Here is a 23,664-nt window from a genome sequence, read left to right as displayed (position 1 = left end):
AAAAACACAGGTGGTGGAGTATGGGCTCCTTTGCAGAGATACAACAGGGATCTGCACAAATATTCACCACCTCCTGACTCCATGCCTTAGCTCTTTATTCCCTTTGACTAATGTCGCCCATTGTCCAAGCTTTGTCTTAAATGTCCCTCTCTCATGAAGCTTTTCCAGACCACTCCAACTAAAAACACTCTCTCCCTCCTCTGAATTGACATGCTATTCTATTTGAAATTATTTTATAAAACTTTTCCCACTTTCCTTTTACCTCTTTGCAGTATCTATTAAAATCCTGACATGGGAACAGATAGACAAATCAATGGAATGAAATAGAATCCAGAAATAGGCTCAAATACATATGGGAATAATAAAAATAATCAAGGCATAGAGGGAAAATGCAAACAGTGCTGAGATAACTGATTAACCCTTTAGGAAAAAAAATTAACCTGGATCTCTACCTCACTTCCCATACAAGAGCAAATATCAGCTGGCCCAAAGATTTTAACAGACACACATGCGCACACACACACACAAAACCCACATTGAATAACTATAGAAAAACATGAGTGAATTTTTTATATTTTTGGAGTAAGAAAGGCTTTTCTAAGCATGACCTAAAACTCAGAAGCCATAAGAGAAAAGATAAATAAGTTTGATTCCATAAAGATTTAAAACATCTACATGACATTAAAGACATAAACTCCAAAGTCAAACTGGGAAAAATATTTGCCATACGTGACAGTCACATGGTTCATTTCCTTTCGTGAAGTGTTTATAAGAATAAATAAGAAAACAATAAAAGTGGACAAAGGACATGAACAAGTAGTTTATGAAACAAGAAATACACATACCTGTAAACATATGAAAAAATAATCTTAATAAAGAAATATAAATCGAAAATAGTTTTTTTGCCCAGATTGGCAAAAGTTAAAATGTTTGGTGAAACTGAGTGTTATGAGGGTGTAATGAAATGGATACCATCACAAAGAATTGCCTTCTCAGGAAGGGTGTCTGAGACTGGAATAGGGTGCAGCTTGTCTGGAGGGCAATTGGCAATTTCTCTCAAAATGTCAAAGGCACATACCCTCTGCCCTATTGCTTCAACTATTTATTTGGGCCCGTACAAACAAGTTCTCCTACCTAAGTGAACAAAGATGCTATTGCAACATCATATTTATTGGCGATGTCAACTACAATTGGCACTTACCATGGGCACTGGCCAACTACCTCTACAAGGATTAATCATATGCTGCTGCAGCTGCTGACTTTCAACACCCCCTGAAAAGTGTGGAGGGTGGAGAGCTGTAATGAGGCCCTCTGTGCCAGGGGAAAAACTGGCAGAACAGGTCTTCAGATAGTTAGGTATTTTCAGGAGCTGATTTTATGAGCCCAATTCTTGTATCTCCTCATATTTAGAAAAACACTAAAATCCTTCATGGTGACGTCTGCTCCTCGTGACTAGCAGTAACCTTCACGCGACTAGCAGAAAACTTCTACAAAGAATATGCGCTTGATTGCATGTTTTCCCCCTTCACCAAAATCACATATATACTGACTTTCCCCCCTACCTCCTTGGAGCAGTTTCTCAGAGCTATCTGAGGACTGTCTCCCAGTCCTCATTTTGTCCCCAATAAAACTTAACTCGCAATTCTCACATTGTGCAATATTTTTTAAGTCGACAGAGAAAAGGCATAAACAACTGAAGTGGGCTTCAATGGGTAACTGATAAATGATTGTCTACCCAGATAATGAAAGAAGGAATAATGATGAAGTATGGACTGCTGGTCAAAGATCTACAACACAGGGTCTTCCCTGGTGGTGCAGTGGTTAAGAATTCCCTGCCAATACAGGGGACATGGGTTTGACCCCTGGTCCAGGAGGATCCCACATGCCACGGAGCAACTAAGCCCGTGTGCCGCAACTACTGAGCCTGCGCTCTAGAGCCCGCGAGTCACAACTACTGAAGCCCGCGTGCCACACCTACTGAAGCCCACATGCCTAGAGCCCATGCTCCACAACAAAGAGAAGCCACTACAATGAGAAGCCCATGCACCGCAACGAAGAGTAGCCCCCACTCGCCGCAACTAGAGAAAGCCCGCGCGCAGCAATGAAGACCCAACACAGCCAAAAAAATAAAAATTAAATGTAAAATAATAATAATAAAATTTAAAAATTAAAAAAAAAAAAGATCTCCAACACATGCCAACAAGCTAGGGAAAGTTCATGCACTGACACACACAAATGAGTGCACATAAAAAATGGTGGGGCTTCCCTGGTGGCGCAGTGGTTGAGAATCTGCCTGCTAATGCAGGGGACATGGGTTCGAGCCCTGGTCTGGGAAGATCCCACATGCCGCGAAGCAACTAGGCCCGTGAGCCACAACTACTGAGCCTGCGCGTCTGGAGCCTGTGCTCCGCAATAAGAGAGAGGCCACGATAGTGAGAGGCCCGCGCACTGCGATGAAGAGTGGCCCCCACTTGCCGCAACTAGAGGAAGCCCTCACACAGAAACGAAGACCCAACACAGCCAAAAAATAAAAATAAATAATACATAATAATTAAAAAAAAAAAATGATGGACACCAAATAAGGTCTATAGTCTAGTTAACAGCATTGCATCAATGCCAGTGTCCTGGTCTTGACATTGTACTACAAATGTTCCCACTGTAAGATGTCACCATGGGGGAAGTTGGGGGAAGGGTACATAGGGACTCTATGTATTACTTTTGAGTTTATAATTACTGTGAGACTATAATTACTTCGAAATAAAAAGTTAAAAAAAAAAAAACGAGGTGCAGAAAGTGTGTATTGTGTGATTCCTTGGTTTTTTTTTACAAAATATCAAATGGTAAGAACAGTCCCTTTGTCATTAAATTCAAAATGAGTGAGAAAAGCATATGTAACTAGAAGGACAAACCCACCCACCCCCTTCACTCCTAAGGGTTTGCTTGAGACAGAAGGATAAGAAATTCTTAAAGTACACCTACTTCCCTTACAGAGATTAAAAAGAATGCATGCTGCTCAAGAATTTGATCTGGCCCAACAAAGAGAGAGCCCTCAGAAGCAGATTGCTCTGTCCTTTCAGCAAGGTTTGTGATAGGCTTTATTCATTTCAAACCACAGGCCTCTTATGCTGCTCTAAAAGCAGAACAGGGTAAGTGAAACTGCTTTGCATAATAATGGCAAATGTTATCTCCAGAGAGGGCAGGCTGGCACCTCTAGGGAAATGGTTCACTTTCTTTTGCGGATTTAGACTGCCTTGTCCCTAGGAATTGTTGATGGTTCTTGGAAGGGGTATGTGTGTGGGTGTGGGTATGTGTGTGTGTGTGTATGTGTGTGTTCAGTTGATCCAGAAATTTACAGGAAAATGAAATACTTCGGGGGCGGGGGGCGGGCAGGGAACATTTCTTCATCTCATACCAGCGGAGAGATCTCAAGGAAAACATGTGGAGCTCCGGGACTGGCCTTGCACTATTGTGCTGGCCTGACACTGCCAAAGCCCACCCTGAAATTCTCTACTCAAGCCCCCATAGAAAAATTTAAACTGGCAGGAACTGCAGTTACAGAGGATTCTTGCTTCAGAGTGCCCTGATGCTCTGATGTGGGGGGGGAAGGGACAGACCCTCTAGGAGAATATCTCCTGTACGTTGAGAGTGGGGTTTTGCACTGGAAAGATTCTGAAGGAAAGAAACTGTGAGTCCCCAGCAAAGCAGATGCCTGGTTGTGATAGGGACAGGGTAAAGGGACAAAGTAGGTGATTAAATAGTTAATCTCACTAGGGGATTGTAAGCAGAAAAAAGTATGGGACACCCCTGTAAATTAATGATTACTCAAGAAAGCAGATTTGCTTAACCACAAAGCCAAACAGGCTTGCTTAACAACAAAACCATGCAACAGAAGCACAAGACATGCCCCAAAGCAATAAAACAATGGTGGCATGAGACCCACATCCTGCCCAGTGAGCTCAGTAAGTTAATGACCCTTAAGACATGCTCTCTGTACACATAAAAAGCAATAATTTATGGAAAGGTGACATTTCAAAGTGAAAGACTCTCATTGTACTGAGACCTAAAATAATTTTTTCATAGTGCCATGATAGTCCTAGCTTGACCATGTAGGGACAAGAAAACTCCCCGGCCCAACCTGGAGGAGGAGCTGATGATGGAAGCGTGACGTCTACTTAAGAATGAGGAAGAAGGTGGTCTTTTCCCCCTCCCCACTTTTCCTTTGGTTATAAAACTGTAGCCCGCTAAGTTCTCGGGCAGCACCTCTTGCCCACCCACTTGTAAGCCTCACAAGCGTCTATTCTAATAAATCACTTCTTATCTATCACTTTCCCTCTGGCTTCTTTCTGCATTGAGACATAAAGAACTGGAGCTCCTTGGAACACCCCCAGCACGGCACCTATGGGTTTCAGATGGAATTAGGAGACCAAAGCGTTTAGTCGGAGTGAAACAAGAGGGAAGGGGACAGGGCACAACCTTTGAAAGAATGACATAGCCCAAGGGCATGACATAACCTGATTAGAACCAAGTGGGCCCAAGATGGCAGACAAGTCATCTTCCACTAGACCTTGAGCCTCAGTATACGCTCACTGTAACACATCAGCAAGCTAAATGACACACCTACAGGTGCCATGACAGTTCCAGACCAGCCATAAGGATCAAAAAGTGGGTGGTGGCCCAATTCCTGGAAATCCCTGCCCCTTCCCGAAATAGCTGGAATACTCCTCCCACTCATTAGCCTATGAAATTACCCACCCCTATAAAAACTGACAACCCCATACCCTGGTGCCTTTCTCGCCTTCTGAGATGGCCCACCCTCTGTCTGTGGAGTGTGCTTCTCTCTAAATAAATCCACTTCTCACCTATCACTTTGTCTCTCACTGAATTCTTTCTGCGATGACACATCAAGAACCTGAGCTTCATTAAGTCCTGAAACCAGGTGTGTGATGTCAGTTGGAAGACTGTCGGTTTTGGCCGGGTTCAAGTCCCTGCCGCGTGGGTGCCCGTCCCAAGCTGGGTTTTGGCTGGGTTCAAGTCCCTGCTGCGTGGGTTCAAGTCCCAATCTGAGGTGCACGGTTTCAGGAGTAACATCTGTGAAAGGAAAAGGGAGGAAGCAGGATTGAGACGGAGGATCTGTGAGACCCTGAGATGCAGATCTGACCAACGCCAGCCCACTAGGAAGCTCCAAAGCAGAGACGGCCACTTAGAGGAGCCCCACGTTAGGCGGAAGTGGTGAGGTACTTGTGCCACCATCCTGCTCAGTCACTGGCTGGGGCCACCCTTGGAAGGAGTTAACTGCCAGCTGGCAGCTGACAGCTAATCAGACTCCCAGCAGCCAGAGTGAGTCCTTTCTAGAAGGAGGATCTGAGCTGTTATCTGCATCTCCACATCTGCCACAGGGCTTGTCTCTGAGGGAGGAAAAGGGGGAAACTCCACCACCACTACCATCCCTTCCCAAATACAACAGAAGGAAGCAATCCTGGGCATGAGGGAAAAGAGAAGCCAACGCCTGTCTTGTAAGAACTTCTGTCTGCTTCTGTACAGAGTTCCTGAAAAGAACCTGTACAAACACTGGGTAGATGATTTCTCAACGGTGTTCACAAACAACTGCCTAAATACAGGGCAAAGTTTTTCAAACTTTTGAAAAACTAGAAATTGAATAAGCTATATAATAGAGTTATGAGATTCTAGATAGAGCAATATCTCACAAAATTAATAATCCACTACCTGTAAATAGGCAAAGACTGTGTCAGTCTCTGGCATCTACAGATACATTCACTGTTTTTGTTTAGTTTTGTTGTCTTGTTTGTTTGTTTTAGTAAATTTGTTGCCAACATTTAAAAATTAAATATTTCATATTAAAACCCAGATTTCTACCTACTGTTTAAAATTCCTAAGATCGGGACTTCCCTGGCGGTCCAATGGTTAAGACTCCACGTGCCCAATGCAGGGGGCACGGGTTCAATCCCTGGTTGGGGGAACTAAGATCCTGCATGCTGCACAGCGTGGCCAAAACAAACAAACAAACAAAATAAATAAATAAAATTCCTAAGATCTGGCAATGCTGGGCTGGCCTTGTCAATGACAAACATGAGTGAAACTAAGCGCACCTCAGGTCTGCAAGCTGCAGGTCAGGAGTACCCACCGATCCCCATGGGTTCCCAGCCACTGAGGCCAAGGCACGCTACCTCTTATCACTCCGAGCTTACGCCATCACCCACAGTTTAAACCATTCTATCAATACACACAGTGTAAAAGAGGGTAGGGCAGCAGGTAAATTCAGTTTATTTTATTTATTTATTTATTATTTATTATTTTGACTGCACTGGGTCTTCGTTGTGGCACACGGGCTTCTCTAGTTGTGGCGCAGGGGCTCTAGAGTATGCGGGCTTAGTAGTGGTATGTGGGATCTCAGTTCCCCAACCAAGGATTGAACACAGGCCCTCTGCATTGGGAGTTCGGGGTCTTAACAACTGGACCACCAGGGAAGTTCCTAAATTCAGTTTAGAAAAACCAGTTCCATCAGAACCGGTTAAATCTCTTTTAAGGTCATTTGACCATAGCCATCAATTGAAAACATTTGATCCAAGATACAAATGTATTTGCACCAAATACAAAATATATATACATCCAAGGTTGTTCATTGTAGCGTTGTTTGAAATGGCAAAACACTGGAAGCTACTTAAACGTTCATCGGTGGGAGACTGGCTAAATAAATTATGGAATATCCACACAATGGGATACTGTACAGCTATTTTTAAAAGGGAGAGAGAGAATAAAGGAGATCTATTGTGTACCACTCAGAACAATCTCCAAGAATGTATTTTAGGAAATGAAAGAGAGAAGTGGGGAAAAGGAAGAAAGAAAAGAAACAAGCAATTTGAAGGACATTATGTATAGTGTCATTCCATTCATGGGAAACATTTTAAAGGGAAAATATGCATGTAAATGCATAGGAAACTTCTGGAAGGATGATACACAAGACAAAGAGCTATATGGGGAGCAGGTAAAGGAAGCATAGGGAAGAGCTGCTTTTTTACTTTTCACTCTATAACCTTGTGTCTCTTTTTAAAATTGTGAACATGTGTTATTTTTGTAATTTAAAAAATAATGATTAAAACAAAAATGAATTGATGCAGAAAGTAAAATTCCAATTAAGAGAAAATTAGTTTCCAAGAAAACTGTCATTCTCTAACAACGTCAGAAAAATTAAAAGTAGCTATTCAATGTAAAATAGATAGCTAGTGGGAAGCAGCCGCATAGCACAGGGAGATCAGCTCGGTGATTTGTGACCACCTAGAGGGGTGGGATAGGGAGGGTGGGAGGGAGGGAGATGCAAGAGGGAAGAGATATGGGAACATATGTATATGTATAACTGATTCACTTTGTTATAAAGCAGAAACTAACACACCATTGTAAAGCAATTATACTTCAATAAAGATGTTTAAAAAAATAAAAAAATAAAAAAAGTAGCTATTCAACATTGACAGCAGGTCAAGCTGTCACAACTCACTTTGATTTCACATATAGAAATAAAACTGCCTACCTCACTGGATTAGACACATTCAATAAAATTTATAAAAATCACCCAACAGTTGTCGGCACTTAGTAAGTATTCAATAAAAGTCGCTATTATCACACAGCCCTCCTACACCACCCAAGCCTGACTTGTGTCAATGATGCATGAGTCAATGACCAATGTGGAATGGCTATTGCAAGATGCAAGACTTAAATTCCAACCCAGGTGAATTTCCTTCCAGACTGCAGTCAGCTGATAAATGGAATATTTATAAATGGAATGGAATATCTATATATGGAATATTTCCTGCCATATCAGTAAACAAAGGATGTCACAGTCATCAACGATTGTAGCTCTCCAACATGAGCCGATGAGCCCTGAGGAAACTCAGGGCTGAAAAGAATACCGTCTAGCAGCCAGCAGACTGCAGCCACTCCCTACGGTGAGATCTGAGGAAACTCAAGATAGGAAAACACAGGATACCGGCCCCAGATAGCTGAGGTGCATATCAAAGGAATGATTTCAGTGAGCGCAGACTCTTGCATCTTCCCATACATAGAAAAGCGCTAAATTACTTGAGATATCTGGTTTTCTTTAATTAACAATAATCCTTTGACACTCCCGACAACCTGCCCTTTGTTGCAAAACTCCTATATATCCTGGCTCTTCCACTCGCCTCCTTGGAGCAGTTTCTCAGAGCTATCTGAAACGCTGTATCCCGGGCTGCAGTCCTCATTTTGCCCCAAATAAAACTTAACTCGCAACTCTCACGTTGTGCTTTTTTTTTTTAAGTCAACACAGCCCTTGAAGAAGATGGGAGTGTAGTCCTCAATCATGGAGGCATTTCCTCAAGACCTGCGGATGGTGCCACCTCCATACAAGAACAATCCCATTACCTATTAAAAGCGCCATTTCAAAGAGACTCCTACACACATATGTATTTCCCCCAAAGATTTCCTACCCTCATCTCCAACAAACCATCTTGATGAGTAGTAGGAGCTGGAGACTCCCACTCTTCTTGCCTTCCCTCTACCCTTTTCTGTTCACAGATCCCCTGTGTTCTCCCCAAAGAAATGGTGCTGGAGGCCAAATATCAACCCTACCCAGACAGGGAGGGGCCATGTGATGTTCATGAGCTTGCAGGCCAGAATTCTCTTTTCCCCAAACCCTTTGCTCTTTGGGGTGTGGTCTCCCTCAGCCTCCCCCTGCCAACCTCAACCCCTGGATCTGGCTGCCCACCTCTGGACAGGAGGGGAAGAGAGATCAAATACGCCCTGCAGGCCTGTCCCTTTGAACCAAAACCCTGAGAGGTTCTGCTCCAGGCCTCCTACATTCCCTCCCCCAGCCCTGCAGGCAGGTGCAGAGCAGTGGGAAGGGTTCCCACAGTGCATTAGCTCTGAACAGGTCAGGAAGAAGAGGAGTGTCATGCTATCCAGCCTCTGTTGTCAATAATTCATGAGGTTCAGACTGAGGGGCACCAGTCAGAGAGTCAGTTTTCCCCGGACATGGGGAAAATTAGACTCAAGCTCTCTTATCTCATCAGGATGAGCTAAGTACCACAGCTGTAACATCTAGTTTGAGGAATAAACTGTAGATCCAGTGCATGCTTGTTATATCATTCGCTGCTCATACACCCCCTTTTTTTAAAATTTATTTATTTATTTATTTGGCTGTGTTGGGTCTTCGTTTCTGTGCGAGGGCTTTCTCTAGTTGTGGCAAGCGGGGGCCACTCTTCATCGCGGTGCGCGGGCCTCTCACTATCGCGGCCTCTCTTGTTGGGAGCACAGGCTCCAGACGCGCAGGCTCAGTAGTTGTGGCTCACGGGCCCAGTTGCTCCGCGGCATGTGGGATCTTCCCAGACCAGGGCTCGAACCCGTGTCCCCTGCATTGGCAGGCAGACTCTCAACCACTGCGCCACCAGGGAAGCCCCACCCCCTTTTGAATGCTGAAATCCTTTTTGGCTGCTCAGTTGACCTACACGTATACTAAACAAATCTTTAGCAAGTATGAATTTTATTAAGCAGCAATCCCCAGAACTGAATTTCACAAACCAGGATTCTCTCTCCTCTAATTGTAGGGACTGACATTGGGTTGCCAGACTGGTGATTTCACCAACTAACAACATTTTTCTCAACCTACCCATCTGCTTTCATCATCTTCTCTTAACAAAAAGACTAACGCCAAAAAAAAAAAAAAAAAAAAAAGAGCAAAAGCATATCCCAGAATAAAGGACTACCTGTTAAGTTAAATAAGCTTAGATTTATGAAACACTATATTGTCTTTTTCTCTTTTTGCCTTGAACTAGTGACAACTTTGCCATGGATCTGAACAACTTCTCAGGCTGGCATTTGGAGGCCACTGGGTTAAACCAATTCAGATGCTGACACTGGGTCTGTCGGGGCCTTTCTACAGTGTATCATAAGCCATGCAGATTTATTAATTCTCCCAGAAACCCAGGAGGGAGATCATTTCAGCCCACTTGGCAGAAGAGGAGGCTGAAGTCTCGGTCACAGAATTTATAGCTGGAGAGGACCTTATCCATTATCTACTCCAGCACCCTCAGTTTACAAACGAAGAGCCTGGCCTGTGGCGGCCATAATAATTACTCTATGTTGGCAATAATTACTTATGTGTTTAGTAGTTTACAGTTTATAAAGTGCTTTTACATTCAACAAATATTTATTGAACTAGGGTGGAGGCTAAGACCTGGGGACATAGTGATTATGGAGAACTTGAGTGCTCCTGAGTTCTCCGAATTTCCACCACTTGTTGGGGGACCCTCTAGCCTCCTTGCTACCACTTAGGCCTGAAAATGGAGAAGTCCTCTTGCAGTGGAGGGTATAAGAGATCCTCTCCCGTCAGGATCTTTAATTCTGCACACTGGTTACCACTGGTGACCCGAGTCTGCCCTCCAGGCCTGTGGGGATGGAGGAGAACTTGAGCCAGAGTGAAGGGCAGGGCAGGCCTACCCAGCTGCTCCCCACTTCGTGTCTCTCCCAGGCTCCTGCAGCCTCACCTGAGACCCTCACGTGGTGGGTTCCATGGGGGCTACGGGCCTCACCCCCATGGGCAAACCCAAAACATTTGCCCTCTTGTGGGCTGTCACAAATGTGGACCCAGACTTTCTTGGAAAACAAAGTCCATCTTGAGGTTCTGGGAAGCAAAAGCAACCAACTCAAAGTCCCCTGTCCCCCAGGAAAAGACGTGGATGTGGAAGGAGGGGCGGGAGGACAGGGAAGTCTACGGACTCCCGGAGGCGGGGGCAGTCCTACAGGGAACCGGAACCGACGGAACCGTCCCACACCGGCCGGCCGGGGCGAGCAGGGGACTGAGGGGCGCCGCGGCCACAGCCGGCTCCCTGCGCCAAGGGCCAAGACGAGCTGTCCCGCTCTAGGACTGGTGGGGAGCTGGGAGCGGGGAAGGGATCTGGCTTCCGAGCGGGCTGCCGGGCGGAGAGGGGCCTCGCCCTGCCCCTCGCCCTGCCCCTCGCCCTGCCCCTCGCCCTGCCCCTCGCCCTGCCCCTCGCCCTGCCCCTCGCCCTGCCCCTCGCCCTGCCCCTCGCCCTGCCCCTCGCCCTGCCCCTCGCCCTGCCCCTCTGTCGCCTCCCCTAGGCGGCGCAGAACCCTGAACCGGCCGCCTCCATGCAAAAGGTGGGGCTGCTGTTGGGTCTCTGTGCGCGGACGTGGAAGTCGGTGCGGATGGCCAGCTCCGCGGCGGCGCGCCGGAACCCGCTTGAGAATAAGGTGGCCCTAGTAACGGCCTCCACTGACGGGTGAGTGCCCGAGCCCGAGTCTCGGAGGCCCCCCGCTGTCTGCAAACAGGTACTAACCCCTTGTCCTTGGCCTCCCGTGCCCCATCTTCAGGCCTCACGTGTGGCCAGAGTCGGCCCGGGAAGAAAGGAACTACGTGGTTGGCCTGCAGTCCCCTCGGAATCCCCTACCCCCCCCCCAACCTTGAAATTGCCAGCCCTCTTGTCACTGCTGCCTCTGGCTCGACTGTGCCACCTGGGTGCTGCCCGCCCCCATCAATCTCATCTCCCAGGGTTCTGGGCTGCCCCGGTCAACTGGCCCCACCTAGAGTCTGGGAAGACCAGAAATCCAAGACAGTCCAGATTCCAAAAATCCTATCCACTGCCTGCACCGACGGTGGAAATGTTCCAGACACCCCATTTTGGCACCCCAAGAGTCTCATAGAACTGCGCCCCTTACCTAGAGGGGACACAAAAGCCTTGTGTCCACATTCTTGTTTAGTTCAGTACATTTTGACCTCTCTTGCCCAGCCCGTGTCTCACCAACCACTGTTGTCTACCCTGTTTCTCACTCCCACAGAACCCTGCTAGATGCCAGCTCTTCACAAATCTAAAATACAAATGAATGGGAAGTGCTAATGGCTAAGTGCAAAATGTGTAACCCTTTCTCCCAGGGGAGTATGTAAAAAATTTACATTTGTAACTGGAGACCCCCACTTTCACATGTACCCCCAAACGTAACTAAAGATAGAATATTGAGATGATGTAGACTAGTAAGGAAGATATTTGGGGGTAGAGGCTTTTCTGAGTGAGACCCTCCAATCATGGAAATAGCTGCTGCTTGTTATACCCCTAGCTCATCTCTCTCTCCTCAGTCCCTACAGGGTATGGGGCCTGTGACCCATGGTGGCACCTGTGGAAGGTGATATCACTTCCTGGGAACCTAGACTGAAGGCCAAAACCATAAGAAAAATAAGTAAACCAGTGCCAAAAATATGCTAAGCATGTCCGTCTGTATGGTAATGGCTGTGCCATTAACCCTATCTAACACATGGGGGTCCTACAGAGAGAAAGCTGGAATTCAAAGCCCAGGCAATCTGATTCAGGAGTCCACGCTCTCACCCTCTTTTCCTGTACCAACTTAAAAGTCCTTATCTCTCTCTGCCCACAGGATCGGTTTCGCCATCGCCCGGCGTCTGGCCCAGGATGGGGCCCACGTGGTGGTCAGCAGCCGGAAGCAGCAGAACGTGGATCGGGCAGTGGCAACGCTGCACGGGGAGGGGCTGAGTGTGACGGGCACCGTGTGCCATGTGGGGAAGGGCGAGGACCGAGAGCGGCTGGTAGCCACGGTGAGCAGCAAGGATATGGGCGCAGAGCCAGGAGGTAGCAGAAGGGAGCCAGCCTGAGCTGGCTTTCCTGGACAACACGGGTGTAATCCAAGCCAGCACTGTTAACTAAAACACAACAGTGCGATCTGCATACCCACTCCAGTACACCAGCACATTTTTATTGTGTGCCTTTCTGTTCTGTCTCCGAGAATCATCCCATCTCAGTCAGAGAATCAAAACACCACTCTACTGTTTCAACCCTGCATTGTGCCTTGGGGCTCTCCCCCAAAAAAAACAGCTGGTCCTGGCTTTCCAATCTAATTGGGCAGATAAAAAGGGTAAATACAATTGCAAAATAGGTATTCCCACTATGAGCTAATAAACAATCAATCCCTGTTTTTCAGCTTATAAAGTCGAGTCTCCGGGAACCTACAGGAGGCAGCCCATTAGGTTTCAACCACCTACTGTGTGCCATGCACTTTGTTTCAAGCCTTTTGCAGGTTCTCTCCAAACAACAACCCAAGCAAGGCCAGGATTAGTCTCCCTGTTTAAAGACTGTTTCAGAAAGCTGGATCAACATCCCAAGGTCCCACAGTTAGTAAGAGAAGAGCTGTGAGCCAACCCAGACTTGCCAAGTTACCTACAGACTACCAGGCATTTCCCCATCAGGTCAGGCCTTAGGTGCCCACTTGGACTTTAGCCTCAAAGACAGTGTCTAAGCCAGTGTCAGAGTTGGTGCTTGGCACCAGTCTTCCAGCTGCACAAGAAAATGTGAACATTTTGCAAAGGAGGCTGCTCTTCCCTAGGCTCAGGGCACACCCTTTACTTCTTGGAGTAAAAGGGAGAATCTGCCCAAGAATGGAAAGCAAAGGATATTGTGCTAACAGAATGAAAGATGGTGAAATAATTTGGGTAATCTTAGACAAGGAGGACATGAAATGATGGTAGGTGATGGTATAGTAGACAGCATAAGGTTATTCCATTTGTCAGGAGTCATTTGGCAAATGCTCAGATGTGCACTGGAGAGAGCCACATGGGGGTCCAAGAAAGCCACCTTGCCTGGCATAGGCAGCTGGACAGAGCCTGAGATTGAGACCTTGATCCTCAGGGTGAGGGAGCCACCTGGGATCCTGGGCCAACTAGTGACTAGCCGTATGAAATGTATGTGGCCACTTAATGTCAAAATCTTGCTGGGAAAATGACCTCTGGACCCTCACCAGGTCCACTTTACCCGTCCTGCAGCTCTGGCCCAGAAGTGGGGTTTGAACTAGACCTTGAAGAGTGCGTGGGGCTGGGCAGATGGCATAGGGCCGGGATTCCAGATGACGCTGCAAAATGAGCAGACAGCCAAGGAGGGATGGAAGGGGAGAGGGGAGCATTGTGAACCCACAGCAGAGAGAGAGCACAGGCTTGAGAGGGCTGGTAGGAAATGGACCAGGTGGGAAGGATGGGGGACAGGGGCCTCCGTGGCCTCCCAGAGGAGTTTAGACATTCTTGGAGGAAATAAGAAGCCATGTGAGGTTTTGAGCAAGGTGAAAATGGTTATTAAAGGACAATAATCTGGCACTGGGAGGAAGGATATATTGGAGAAAAGGAGACTCTGAGCCAAGGACATCAGGGAGGAAGCTGATGCTGTCACTTAGGTAAGAGCAGTGGCAGTAGGACCAGAACAGATGCGCCCAAGAGACATTTAGTGGGAACCAACCAAGATTTTCTTTTTCCTGGCCGGTGTCAAGAAATGGGAAATAGGAGGGATGAATCAAAATTGACTCTCAAGTAGTTTGAATGGTCAATGTCGAGTGGAGAATGATAGGATACTTGTTAGCAGTTTGAGATGCGTCCTGCCTATTGCCAGCCACTACCTGTGATGAGGGAAGCTGCTGCCCTGAGGATGATTTCTCCCCAGTGGCCTCCTAATCTGCACCTCAGAGCTTCTCAAAGGTGTCGTGAGCCGAAACCAGATTAGCTGCTTTTCCACTTGATTCTACTTTTTAAAAAAAAAAATAGAACTGGGCTTCCCTGGTGGAGCAGTGGTTAGGAATTCGCCTGCCAATGCAGGGGACACGGGTTCAAGCCCTGGTCCGGGAAGATCCCACACGCCGCGGAGCAACTAAGCCGGTGCTCCACAACTACTGAGCCTGCGCTCTAGAGCCTGCGTGCCACAGTTACTGAGCCCGCAGATCACAATTACTGAGCCCGCACGCCCAGAGGCTGTGCTCTGCAACAAGAGAAGCCACCACAATGAGACGCCCGTGCACCACAAGGAAGACGCAACAAAGCCAAAAATAAATAAATAAAAGAAAGAAATTTATTTAAAAAATTTAAAATAGACCTGTCAGAACACAGAGTAGCAATCACACAATTTAGAGCAAGCCTTAGAAGACACCTGGGTGGTCATAGTAGCTTTGCCGTTAATTTTCCAGGGTTCTCTGTCTGTTCAGTCAAAAGCCAGCCTTCTCTCCTCTCTATGCTGATAGGCCTAGAAGGAGAAGGGGACAGGATATACAGCAGAAGTGGAAAAGCGCTCCAGGCGATTGTGCTGCAATCCACCATCTCCCCACCCCCAAACACACCCGCACACGGCCCAGCATACATCACTTTCTAACACATACCGTGTTCTCCTCATCATGAAACTTAGAGCCAAGGCAGGTGACTGGGACTTTGTGCCGGGACACCAAAATTTAGAGAGTGCAAGAGACTATTGATACAGGTTTGCAAAGATTATGTGATTTTAAAATTTGTTAAATTTACATGTTGACAGCCCAGGCATCCCCTCAGCAGTGTGGAAGCAACTGAGCTTAGCACCTAGTTAGCAAGAATAATTAGTTAAAACAGGAGCTAGCAGACTGTTAATAACACACCTCTGTGTGCCAAATCCGGAAGCACAAAGTTGGTTGAGGGCCCATTTAGTGCCGCTTGCCCAAGGCATCAAAATTGCCAATTCTGGGCCAATGCGAAGTCTGGTTGCAATGTGGCACAATGTTGGCAGATTCTGTTTGGCTACTCGTTACTCCAGCACGTGCCTTCACCACCTACTTACAATTTATTAAGGAGGTGAGATGTTGCCTCTCTTGGTTTTCCCAGTTTAAATCTCAGTTTCTGCCTTGAATCTTCCATGCCTCCAGGCCAAAAAAATAAAAGCAGGGGGTGGGGGGAAGGGAGAAATGGCATCATAACCGAGTGTGGAACTGCTTTAAGCGCAGGCCGGCATCCTCTCCATCATGGCTCTCCTGGGTAGCCAGTTTCATAGTGACCCCGACTCACTTTTGAAGGACTCTTATGAATTAGCTCTGGGTTACAGTGTAAGTTCTGCCACCACTAACTAGCCTTGTGCCCTGAGCAAATCACTTCACCTTTCCCAGAGACCGAATGAGCAGGCCTCCTCTTCTTAGCTGGTCCTGATATGTCATTATTGAGCTATATGACCTTGAGAAATTAACTTCCCTGGACCTCAGTTTCATCACCTTCACCATGAGGACATTGGGCTAGGTGACCTCAAAGGCCCAAGTGGCAACTTTCTATAGGTCTCATTTTTTTTTTGGCTGCGTTCGTTCTTCGTGACTGCGCGGGCTTTCTCTAGTTGCGGTGAGCGGGGGCTACTCTTTGTTGTGGTGCGTGGGCTTCTCATTGCGGTGGCTTCTCCTGTTGCAGAGCATGGGCTCTAGGCGCGTGCGCTTCAGTAGTTGTGGCACGTGGGCTTCAGTAGTTGTGGTATGCGGGCTTCAGTAGTTGTGGCACGTGGGCTTAGTTGCTCTGCGGCATGTGGGATCCTCCCAGACCAGGGCTCGAACCCATGTTCCCTGCATTGGCAGGCGGATTCTTAACTACTGCGCCACCAGGGAAGTCCCTATAGGTCTGTTTAAACTTGTTTCTCCGTTCAGGTACGTGTGGACAGGCTGAGTTTGAGATAATGGTAACTCATTCAAGGTGAACTGGACAGTAAGCCCTGGGAGAAATGGGGCTGGGAAAAAAGAGGAAGGGTCTAGAAATGGACTTTGAGGTGAGAGCTGAGGCCATGAGAATAAAGGAGCACCCAAAGGGAAAGTCTAAAGAACAAAAGGTCAGTGACAGCCTCAGAAGTGGGGGCAGGAAGAAAAGACTGCCAAAGAAATGAGACGACCTTAAATGTTTTAGCAGCAGAGCTTGGGGTGTTTTGGAGAGAAAATGTTTTAAGGAAAAAGAGGTCATTTTGACAACTGTTCCTAAGAAGGAATTCTTTATCGACACTGATAAATGCACTTCCCTTACTGTCCTGCAGCCCTAACTCAGATCTTACTCCTCTCTAGGCTGTGAACCTTCACGGGGGCGTGGACATCCTGGTCTCCAATGCTGCCGTCATCCCTTTCTTTGGAAACTTAATGGATGTCACCGAGGGGGTATGGGACAAGGTGAGAGGGGATGAGAGCAGCAGGGGGTGGGCCTCAGAAGACAGCACACACTCAGTCTGCTTTTAGAATGTATTTGTCAAGTGCAGTGTAAATGTGAGGAATCCTTGCAATTTGCCACACGCCTGCAGTGCACCTGGTAAAGGGCGAATGGCGGGGTGGGGGGCTTCCTCTGTCCCTGCCCTTCTCTTTCATTTCTGCTTCTCCCCAGTTTCGTCTTCATTTGCTCCTTGCTAACCGTCTTCTGCCTCCCTCCCCAATCTCCCCCACCCCCGACCCTGTGGGCTCATCCAGGCTCTTCTTCCTGGTTTATTTCCAGCAGACAGGGCAGCTAATATGCCAATAACTAGTACACTCAGACTTACACGCCACCCCTCCCCTTTTCAGCTGCCAAAAAAGAATGATTTTTCATTAGTTGGAAAACTTTAATAGCTGCTAGTTAAGTGAAATATCAATTCTGGTGAAATTAACTAAGTTGCCGCTTTATAACATACAGCCTTTTAAAAAGACCTGCGCTTTTTCCTTTTTAACTCCAATGTCTAGAACATCTGAGATCCAGATGTCTAAATTCAAGAACCAGAATATTAGTTTTCATGTGAATGTGTACAATTACATTATATTTATAATATATTTCACACACCTACATCCTTTAATTATAAAGCCTTAATTAAATTATTTGTCTTTCTTTACTGAGGTTAATATTCCCACCTGATTTGAAAATGCTAAATTTTTCATGATCTCCCATGGTTTTGCTTTTTACCCTGACGTCATCCATAATTTCTCAACACTGAAGTTTAAGGATACTAAAATATTCTAGTTTATCAGTGTTTCACAGACGTAGAGACCAAAGTGCCAAAATGCTCTTCAGTGAATCAGTTCCTGATTGATATTCTTCAAAGTAGAGAAACATCTTTCATGAGCAGTCTGAACAGAGACCACATGAAAATCAGTTATAAACCAAGTAATTTTTCTTTTTAGTTGGCTTTGTTTTTTGAATTTTATTTTATTTATTTTTTTATACAGCAGGTTCTTATTAGTCATCCATTTTATACACATCAGTGTATACATGTCAATCCCAATCTCCCAATTTATCACACCACCACCGCCACCCCCCTGCCACTTTCCCCCCTTGTTGTTCATACGTTTGTTCTCTACATCTGTGTCTCTATTTCTGCCCTGCAAACCGGTTTAGTTGGCTTTTTTTTAATATCACAGTATATCAAATCTAAATGCAATGGTTGATCCTTGATTGAACCCTGGACTTTAAAAAATATAAGGACAGTTGGGGGACAATTGGGGAAGTTTTATTATAGACAGTATATTAGGTAAAATCATGATTATCAATGTTAAATGTTGGGCTTCCCTGGTGGCGTAGTGGTTAAGAATCCGCCTGCCAATGCAGGGGACACGGGTTCGAGCCCTGGTCCGGGAAGATCCCACAGGCTGCAGAGCAACTAAGTCCATGTGCCACAACTACTGAGCCTGCGCTCTGGAGCCTGCAAGCCACAACTACTGAGCCCGCATACCACAACTACTGAAGCCCGCGCACCTAGAGTCCGTGCTCTGCAACAAGAGAAGCCATGACAATGAGAAGTCCGCGCACTGCAACAAAGAGTAGCCCCCGCTCGCCACAACTAGAGAAAGCCCGCGCACAGCAACGAAGACCCAACGCAGCCAAAAATTTAAAAAAATTCAAAAAAAAAAAATTAAAAAAAAAAAAGTTAAATGTCTAGGGTGTGATAATGGATGGTGGTGTGGAAGAACATCCTTATTCTTTGGAAATAATGCTAAAGTCTTTAGGGCTAGAGCATTAGAATGTCTGCAACTTACCTTCCAAGGGTAAGGAAAAAACTGCATAGGTACGTAGATAGGGCAAATGGTACGTAGATAGGGCAAATGGTACAAAATGTGAACAGTTAGTGAATGTAGGTAAAGGATATCTGGATATTCATTGTCCTTCTATTTCAACTTTTCTGTAAGAGTGAAAATTTTCTAAATAAGAAGTTGCACGGGGGTTATGGGAGGGGACTATCCCAGCAGTGCCTGGAACAATGTAAACAAGGGTCATGCATTTTCTTTAAATTACAGATGTGGGGTTTTGATTGTAGACTGTGTTCCAGCTCCCCCCAAGTGCCTTCTCATGATCCCACTTGCCAATACATGTCCAGCCAGACAATCCATCCTGGAGGGCCAAGAGCATCTCACTCCCTAAGCTCAGAAGCCAGAAAAGTGCTGGAACAACCCCAGGTGCCTGAGGTCAGGACACATTTCCCCTGAGAAACACGGCGCACTCTGGGGCAGGTCCAGGAAGCCATCCAATTCCAGGCTCTCCCTAGTTGGAAGACACACAGAAAATCCAGCTCAAGTCCAAGGCAGCCCTGAGAGTTCAGGCCCATTCTGGGTCAAATCATACTTAGGAAACAAGCTGAACCAGGCTCCATTCTTTCTCACCCGAACCTAATGTGTCATTCGCTAACTGAATAAACCGGGGAAAGCCACCTCTCCCTGGGCCTTGGTTTCTTCACTTGTAAGGCCAAGTAAATCATCCCTAGGATCTCTGCCAGCCCTAAAAAACAGATCCTGGGAACCACACTCTAATTCCCCATTGCCCTGCTTTCTGCAGCCCTCTTCCCTCATGCTGTTCCCCCTCTTCTCTCTATTGCAGATTCTGGACATTAATGTGAAGGCCACAGCCCTGATGACAAAGGCAGTGGTGCCAGAGATGGAGAAACGAGGGTACAGAGAGCAAGAGGGAGCCTGCGTTCGATGGGCCCCATGAATGCTGAGGGGAGGGTGTCCATGGGAAGAGGGTCATTCTGTTCTTTTTCCAGAGGCGGCTCAGTGGTGATTGTGGCCTCCGTAGGAGCCTACAGACCATTTCCTGTAAGAACCTCCTTTTCTGCTACTTTTATCCCTTCTCCATCCTGTACCTTCTACCCTTCCAATCACCCTAAGAAGTTTGTGTCCCATTTTGGAATCACATCACCGAGTACCTTCCAACAAAATAGAGGCCTTGCCTCCACAAACGCTAACCTAGGGGAGGTTTAACCACAAGACAGTTTTCTAACTGGGACTCTCCATTACAAGAGACACCCTATTATCTGTTTATAACCCTTTATATCTTATGTTAAGAACCAAGAATGAACTGGAATTGAAGAGACTAACCCATTCTCTCCTTTCCCCAGGGCCTGGGTCCTTACAATGTTTGTAAAACAGCCTTGCTGGGCCTCACCAAGAACCTGGCCTTAGAGCTGGCCCAAAGGAACATTAGGGTGAACTGCCTGGCACCTGGACTCATCAAGACTAACTTCAGCCGTATGGTGAGGAAGGGGAGTCCTGCATCCCACTGGGACCCTAAAAGGCATCTTCTCAGGTAGAAAAGCCCAGCTCCTGGGTCCTGAGCTCCCAACCACTTCTACCCCCCATCTCTGCACTTTTCCATATCCCCCCTCCATACCAGCCACGTGTCCAGACCAGACCCCCACATGATCCTTTCCTGAGGTGCACAGTGAGACTGAGGAATTCAGATACCACTCAGGCCATTTCATATCTCCTTAAGTGGGTGAGACCTGGGGCGACCCAGGAAAATGCCTCACTAGAACTTGAAGAGAATGGAGCAGAAGAGGGAAGTGGGTAGAGACTGGGAGCTGGGAAGGACTAGGAGGTGAAGGGGGTGCCTCTCCATCGTCCTTTGAATTGATGTGAGGGCAGGCAGTTTCTCCCCTCGCTGTCCCTCACAGGAAGAGATTTCCCTTTTTCCTGCAGTTGTGGGATGACCAAGCAAGACTGGAGAGCCTAAAAGCAACCATGCAGATCAAAAGGTAAGGCTGGGGGCTTCCCTGGTGGCGCAGTGGTTGAGAATCCGCCTGCCAATGCAGGGGACATGAGTTCGAGCCCTGGTCCAGGAAGATCCCACATGCCGTGGAGCAACTAAGCCAGTGCACCACGACTACTGAGCCTGCACTCTAGAGCCCGCGAGCCACAACTACTGAGCCTGCGTGCCACAACTACTGAAGCCTGCGCACCTAGAGCCCGTGCTCCACAACAAGAGAAGCCACTGCAATGAGAAGCCCGCACACTGCAACAAAGAGTAGCCCCCGCTCGCTGCAACTAGAGAAAGCCCGTGCACAGCAATGAAGACCCAACGCAGCCAAAAATAAATTAAATAAATTAAAAAAAAAAAAAAAAAGGTAAGGCTGTCACAGGGGAGGGCGAGGAGGGATAAAGATGGTCCCTCACAGCCCACGGCTCACCGACTCTCCGTCCTGCAGACAACACAGGCGTGCTCTCCTCTGCTTCAAACACAGAGATTTCACAAGTTCTTGAACACAGCATCACTACAGTGGCGTGTGCAAGGAGTCTGCTTCCACTGCAAAAACGAAACACAGAGGCATCCAGGTTTAGCAGAGCAGAGCCCTGGGGGAGGCCCTGACCCCTCTCTCCACCTGGGTGTTTGCCTCCACCTCTGGCCATCCCTAAGGATGAGGGACCAAAATCAAAACCAAAACATGCTTTTGTTAGTTCCCCTTGAATAAAAAGAGTCATGTGTCCAAAGCTCAGGTTGATGATCTTACAATCCAAATAAAAGGAATGAAGAGCTTTACCAAGTCCCAAAACTCCCCTTGCCTAAGAAAACTAGCCTCTTCCCCAAAGGGTTGGCCGAACTGTTCAGGCACCTTCATCTGGCTCTCCTTCCTCTAAGTTCCCTGCCTCTCTCCAGCTTCTGGCTTCTGGGAACTCTCTTGTCTTTAGCTCCTCCGCCTTGTCTCCTCAAGGACACATACCAGCAATGCCTACTTGAGGAAGGAGACACCCTCAAGTGCTCCCAAAGCCATTCTGATGTCAGGCATGAGCTGCTGGCCTAGTTCACAACTCATTAATAAGGGTATTGTCACCCTTGAGCCACAGTGAATGATCTGGCCCCATGCTTCTCAGTCTTGGATGCACATTAGCTGGGGTGCTTCTGAAACCACAGATGCTCAGACCCCACTCCCAGAGATTCTTTTTTAATTGATCCAAGGTAGAACCTAGGCATCTTTGGCGGGGGTGGGGGTGGGGACAGTTAAGCCTCTCGGACGACTACAGTGTGCAGCTAGGATGGAGAACCACTAATCCAGGCCTTCTAGGTTTGAGGTACCCACTCTACCCACCTCTAGAGCATTCTATGGCAGTTAGGATAAAGTGTTCCCTAACTATGCAATCACTGATACAAACACTGAGAATCAGCACAGTCTCACAAAATGACTTTAAGGGACAAAAATAGATTCCTGAAAAAGGTGTCTGTGAATTGAAGCTGTACAAATGGAATCATTTTAAACAAATCATTTACTGTCTCACAGACTCCCTGACATTTGAATAGTATGCACACATGTGAAACAAATTCTTTGAAGAATGAAATAGCTGCTCACCAGGTTATCTATATAACTTTGGATTTTGGTGTCCTGAGTTCTCTAAAAAACAAAGTATCTCTATATTATATGAATATAATGTGCAGTGGTTTTTGCAGAGTACAGTATTAATGGTTATACTGAATTATAACAGCTTATATTCATGGTAACCCTATTTTATGGGCAGTACACTGGTCCTGAAAAATCATGTGATACTTCTTGATTAAGCAAATTTCATTCCCTGTTTGATTTTTACTCCCTTCCTTTTTTCCCCTCCTCCCCAGGATAGGCAAGCCAGAGGACTGTGCGGGCATCGTATCTTTCCTTTGCTCCGAAGACGCCAGCTATATCACTGGGGAGACAGTGGTGGTGGCTGGAGGGATGCCATCCCGCCTCTGAGGACCTGGAGAACATCCACGAGGGCAGAGATTGGGCTCCATCTCCTGGGTCCTGTTCCAGCATCCATCTACTGGCCTTTCGCACCTCTGCCTGGCGTACTGCTCACCTTACACCCTAACCCCACCCCCCCATATCAATTCTGCCCTGTGAAAAGCTCCAGCATTCTCTGCTGTCAAGGTGTGGTCTTATGAGGATTCTCACTGTTGCTGTGGCCTTGGATAAAGACTTCCCTTGAGAGCACAGGGCAGGCCTGCTGAGAGGGCTTAGTCTACCGCGGCAAAGACCAACTAATATTTTTTTTCTGGGCATCAGGGGAATTTGAGGGAGATGGGAGAGAAGGAACCTGGAGTGGAAGGAACAGGGTTGGAAATTAACAACTCGCAAATGAGGTCCAAATAAAATACAGATGATCATGATGCTTTGAATCAACGTGTTCGTTTTTCAGTGTACGGTGCAGAGGTGTGGTAGCCGAGCAGAAAGCATAAATCTGAGCGGACTGGATTCCCCTAAGATCCCCCCCAGACACTAAGTCTGGATCCTCCTAACCCTCCTCCCTGTCTCCAGGACCTGAGCGTAATGCTGGGTGTGGAGGTGTTTGCAGAGCTGCCAGCTGGGAGGAGGCGGCACGGGAATTCCCAGGTGCTGCTCTCGGCCTCACACCCGCGGAGATAGTGCCAAGAACACCGCAGGGATCCCCGAGGCTGGGCAAGCGGAAAACGAAGGACGAACTCCCCCACATTCAACCATGTCCTCTGCCGGCATCGCCCTCGGCCTAGAGTTCCTTCCTTCGAGGGTCAGCGAGGCCGCGCTGGACGGGTCCCGAGCAAGCAGTGAAAAGGGAGGAGCCTTGCAAGGATGACCCGGCGAGGGGTACCCAGGCCTACGAACAAAAGAAGTGGGT

General features: G+C 47.1%; 1 protein-coding gene and 1 long non-coding RNA gene across 7 annotated transcripts in view; one reads left to right on the top strand and one right to left on the bottom strand.

The window, feature by feature from the left end:
* Window positions 1–11,076, bottom strand: part of LOC309626027 — a 66,792-nt gene extending 55,716 nt beyond the window's left edge. For both annotated transcript variants that reach the window (XR_014242888.1, XR_014242889.1), the window contains exons 1-2: window positions 10,789–11,076; window positions 4,860–5,088 (exon numbers count right to left, since the gene is read on the bottom strand). This is a non-coding gene — a long non-coding RNA (uncharacterized lncRNA). The remainder of the gene's footprint in view (window positions 1–4,859; window positions 5,089–10,788) is intronic.
* A 44-nt stretch (window positions 11,077–11,120) lies between these two features.
* On the top strand, window positions 11,121–23,179 carry LOC309626015 (dehydrogenase/reductase SDR family member 4). 5 transcript variants are annotated; one of them, XM_082386251.1, is made up of 8 exons: window positions 11,126–11,288; window positions 12,436–12,613; window positions 16,879–16,980; window positions 19,643–19,713; window positions 19,809–19,860; window positions 20,163–20,297; window positions 20,743–20,798; window positions 22,649–23,179. In XM_082386251.1, the coding sequence occupies exons 1-8, from the start codon at window positions 11,158–11,160 to the stop codon at window positions 22,761–22,763; spliced, it is 840 nt and encodes a 279-aa protein (XP_082242377.1). In that variant the 5' UTR covers window positions 11,126–11,157; the 3' UTR covers window positions 22,764–23,179. The 5 variants fall into 5 exon arrangements, with proteins under 5 accessions (XP_082242379.1, XP_082242380.1, XP_082242376.1 ...); XM_082386253.1 differs by lacking the exons at window positions 20,743–20,798; window positions 22,649–23,179 and adding an exon at window positions 20,438–20,702 and having other exon boundaries at window positions 11,121–11,288; window positions 16,879–16,968; XM_082386250.1 differs by lacking the exons at window positions 20,743–20,798; window positions 22,649–23,179 and adding an exon at window positions 20,438–20,694 and having other exon boundaries at window positions 11,123–11,288.
* Window positions 23,180–23,664: the final 485 nt, after the last annotated feature.

This window comes from Balaenoptera borealis (genome assembly GCF_965194805.1).
Source record: "Balaenoptera borealis genome assembly, chromosome: 3".
Taxonomy (NCBI): Eukaryota; Metazoa; Chordata; class Mammalia; order Artiodactyla; family Balaenopteridae; genus Balaenoptera; species Balaenoptera borealis.
The sequence above is the reverse complement of the archived record's forward strand: the minus strand, read 5'-3'. Positions and strand labels throughout refer to the sequence as shown.

Excerpts from the sequence above, each read along its gene's own strand:
- LOC309626015 (XM_082386250.1), top strand. The coding sequence starts at position 11,158 with ATGCAAAAGGTGGGGCTGCTGTTGGGTCTCTGTGCGCGGACGTGGAAG. Across the intron at positions 16,981-19,642 it reads CCGAGGGGGTATGGGACAAG|ATTCTGGACATTAATGTGAA; the intron begins GTGAGAGGGGAT and ends TCTCTATTGCAG. Across the intron at positions 19,714-19,808 it reads CCAGAGATGGAGAAACGAGG|AGGCGGCTCAGTGGTGATTG; the intron begins GTACAGAGAGCA and ends TTCTTTTTCCAG.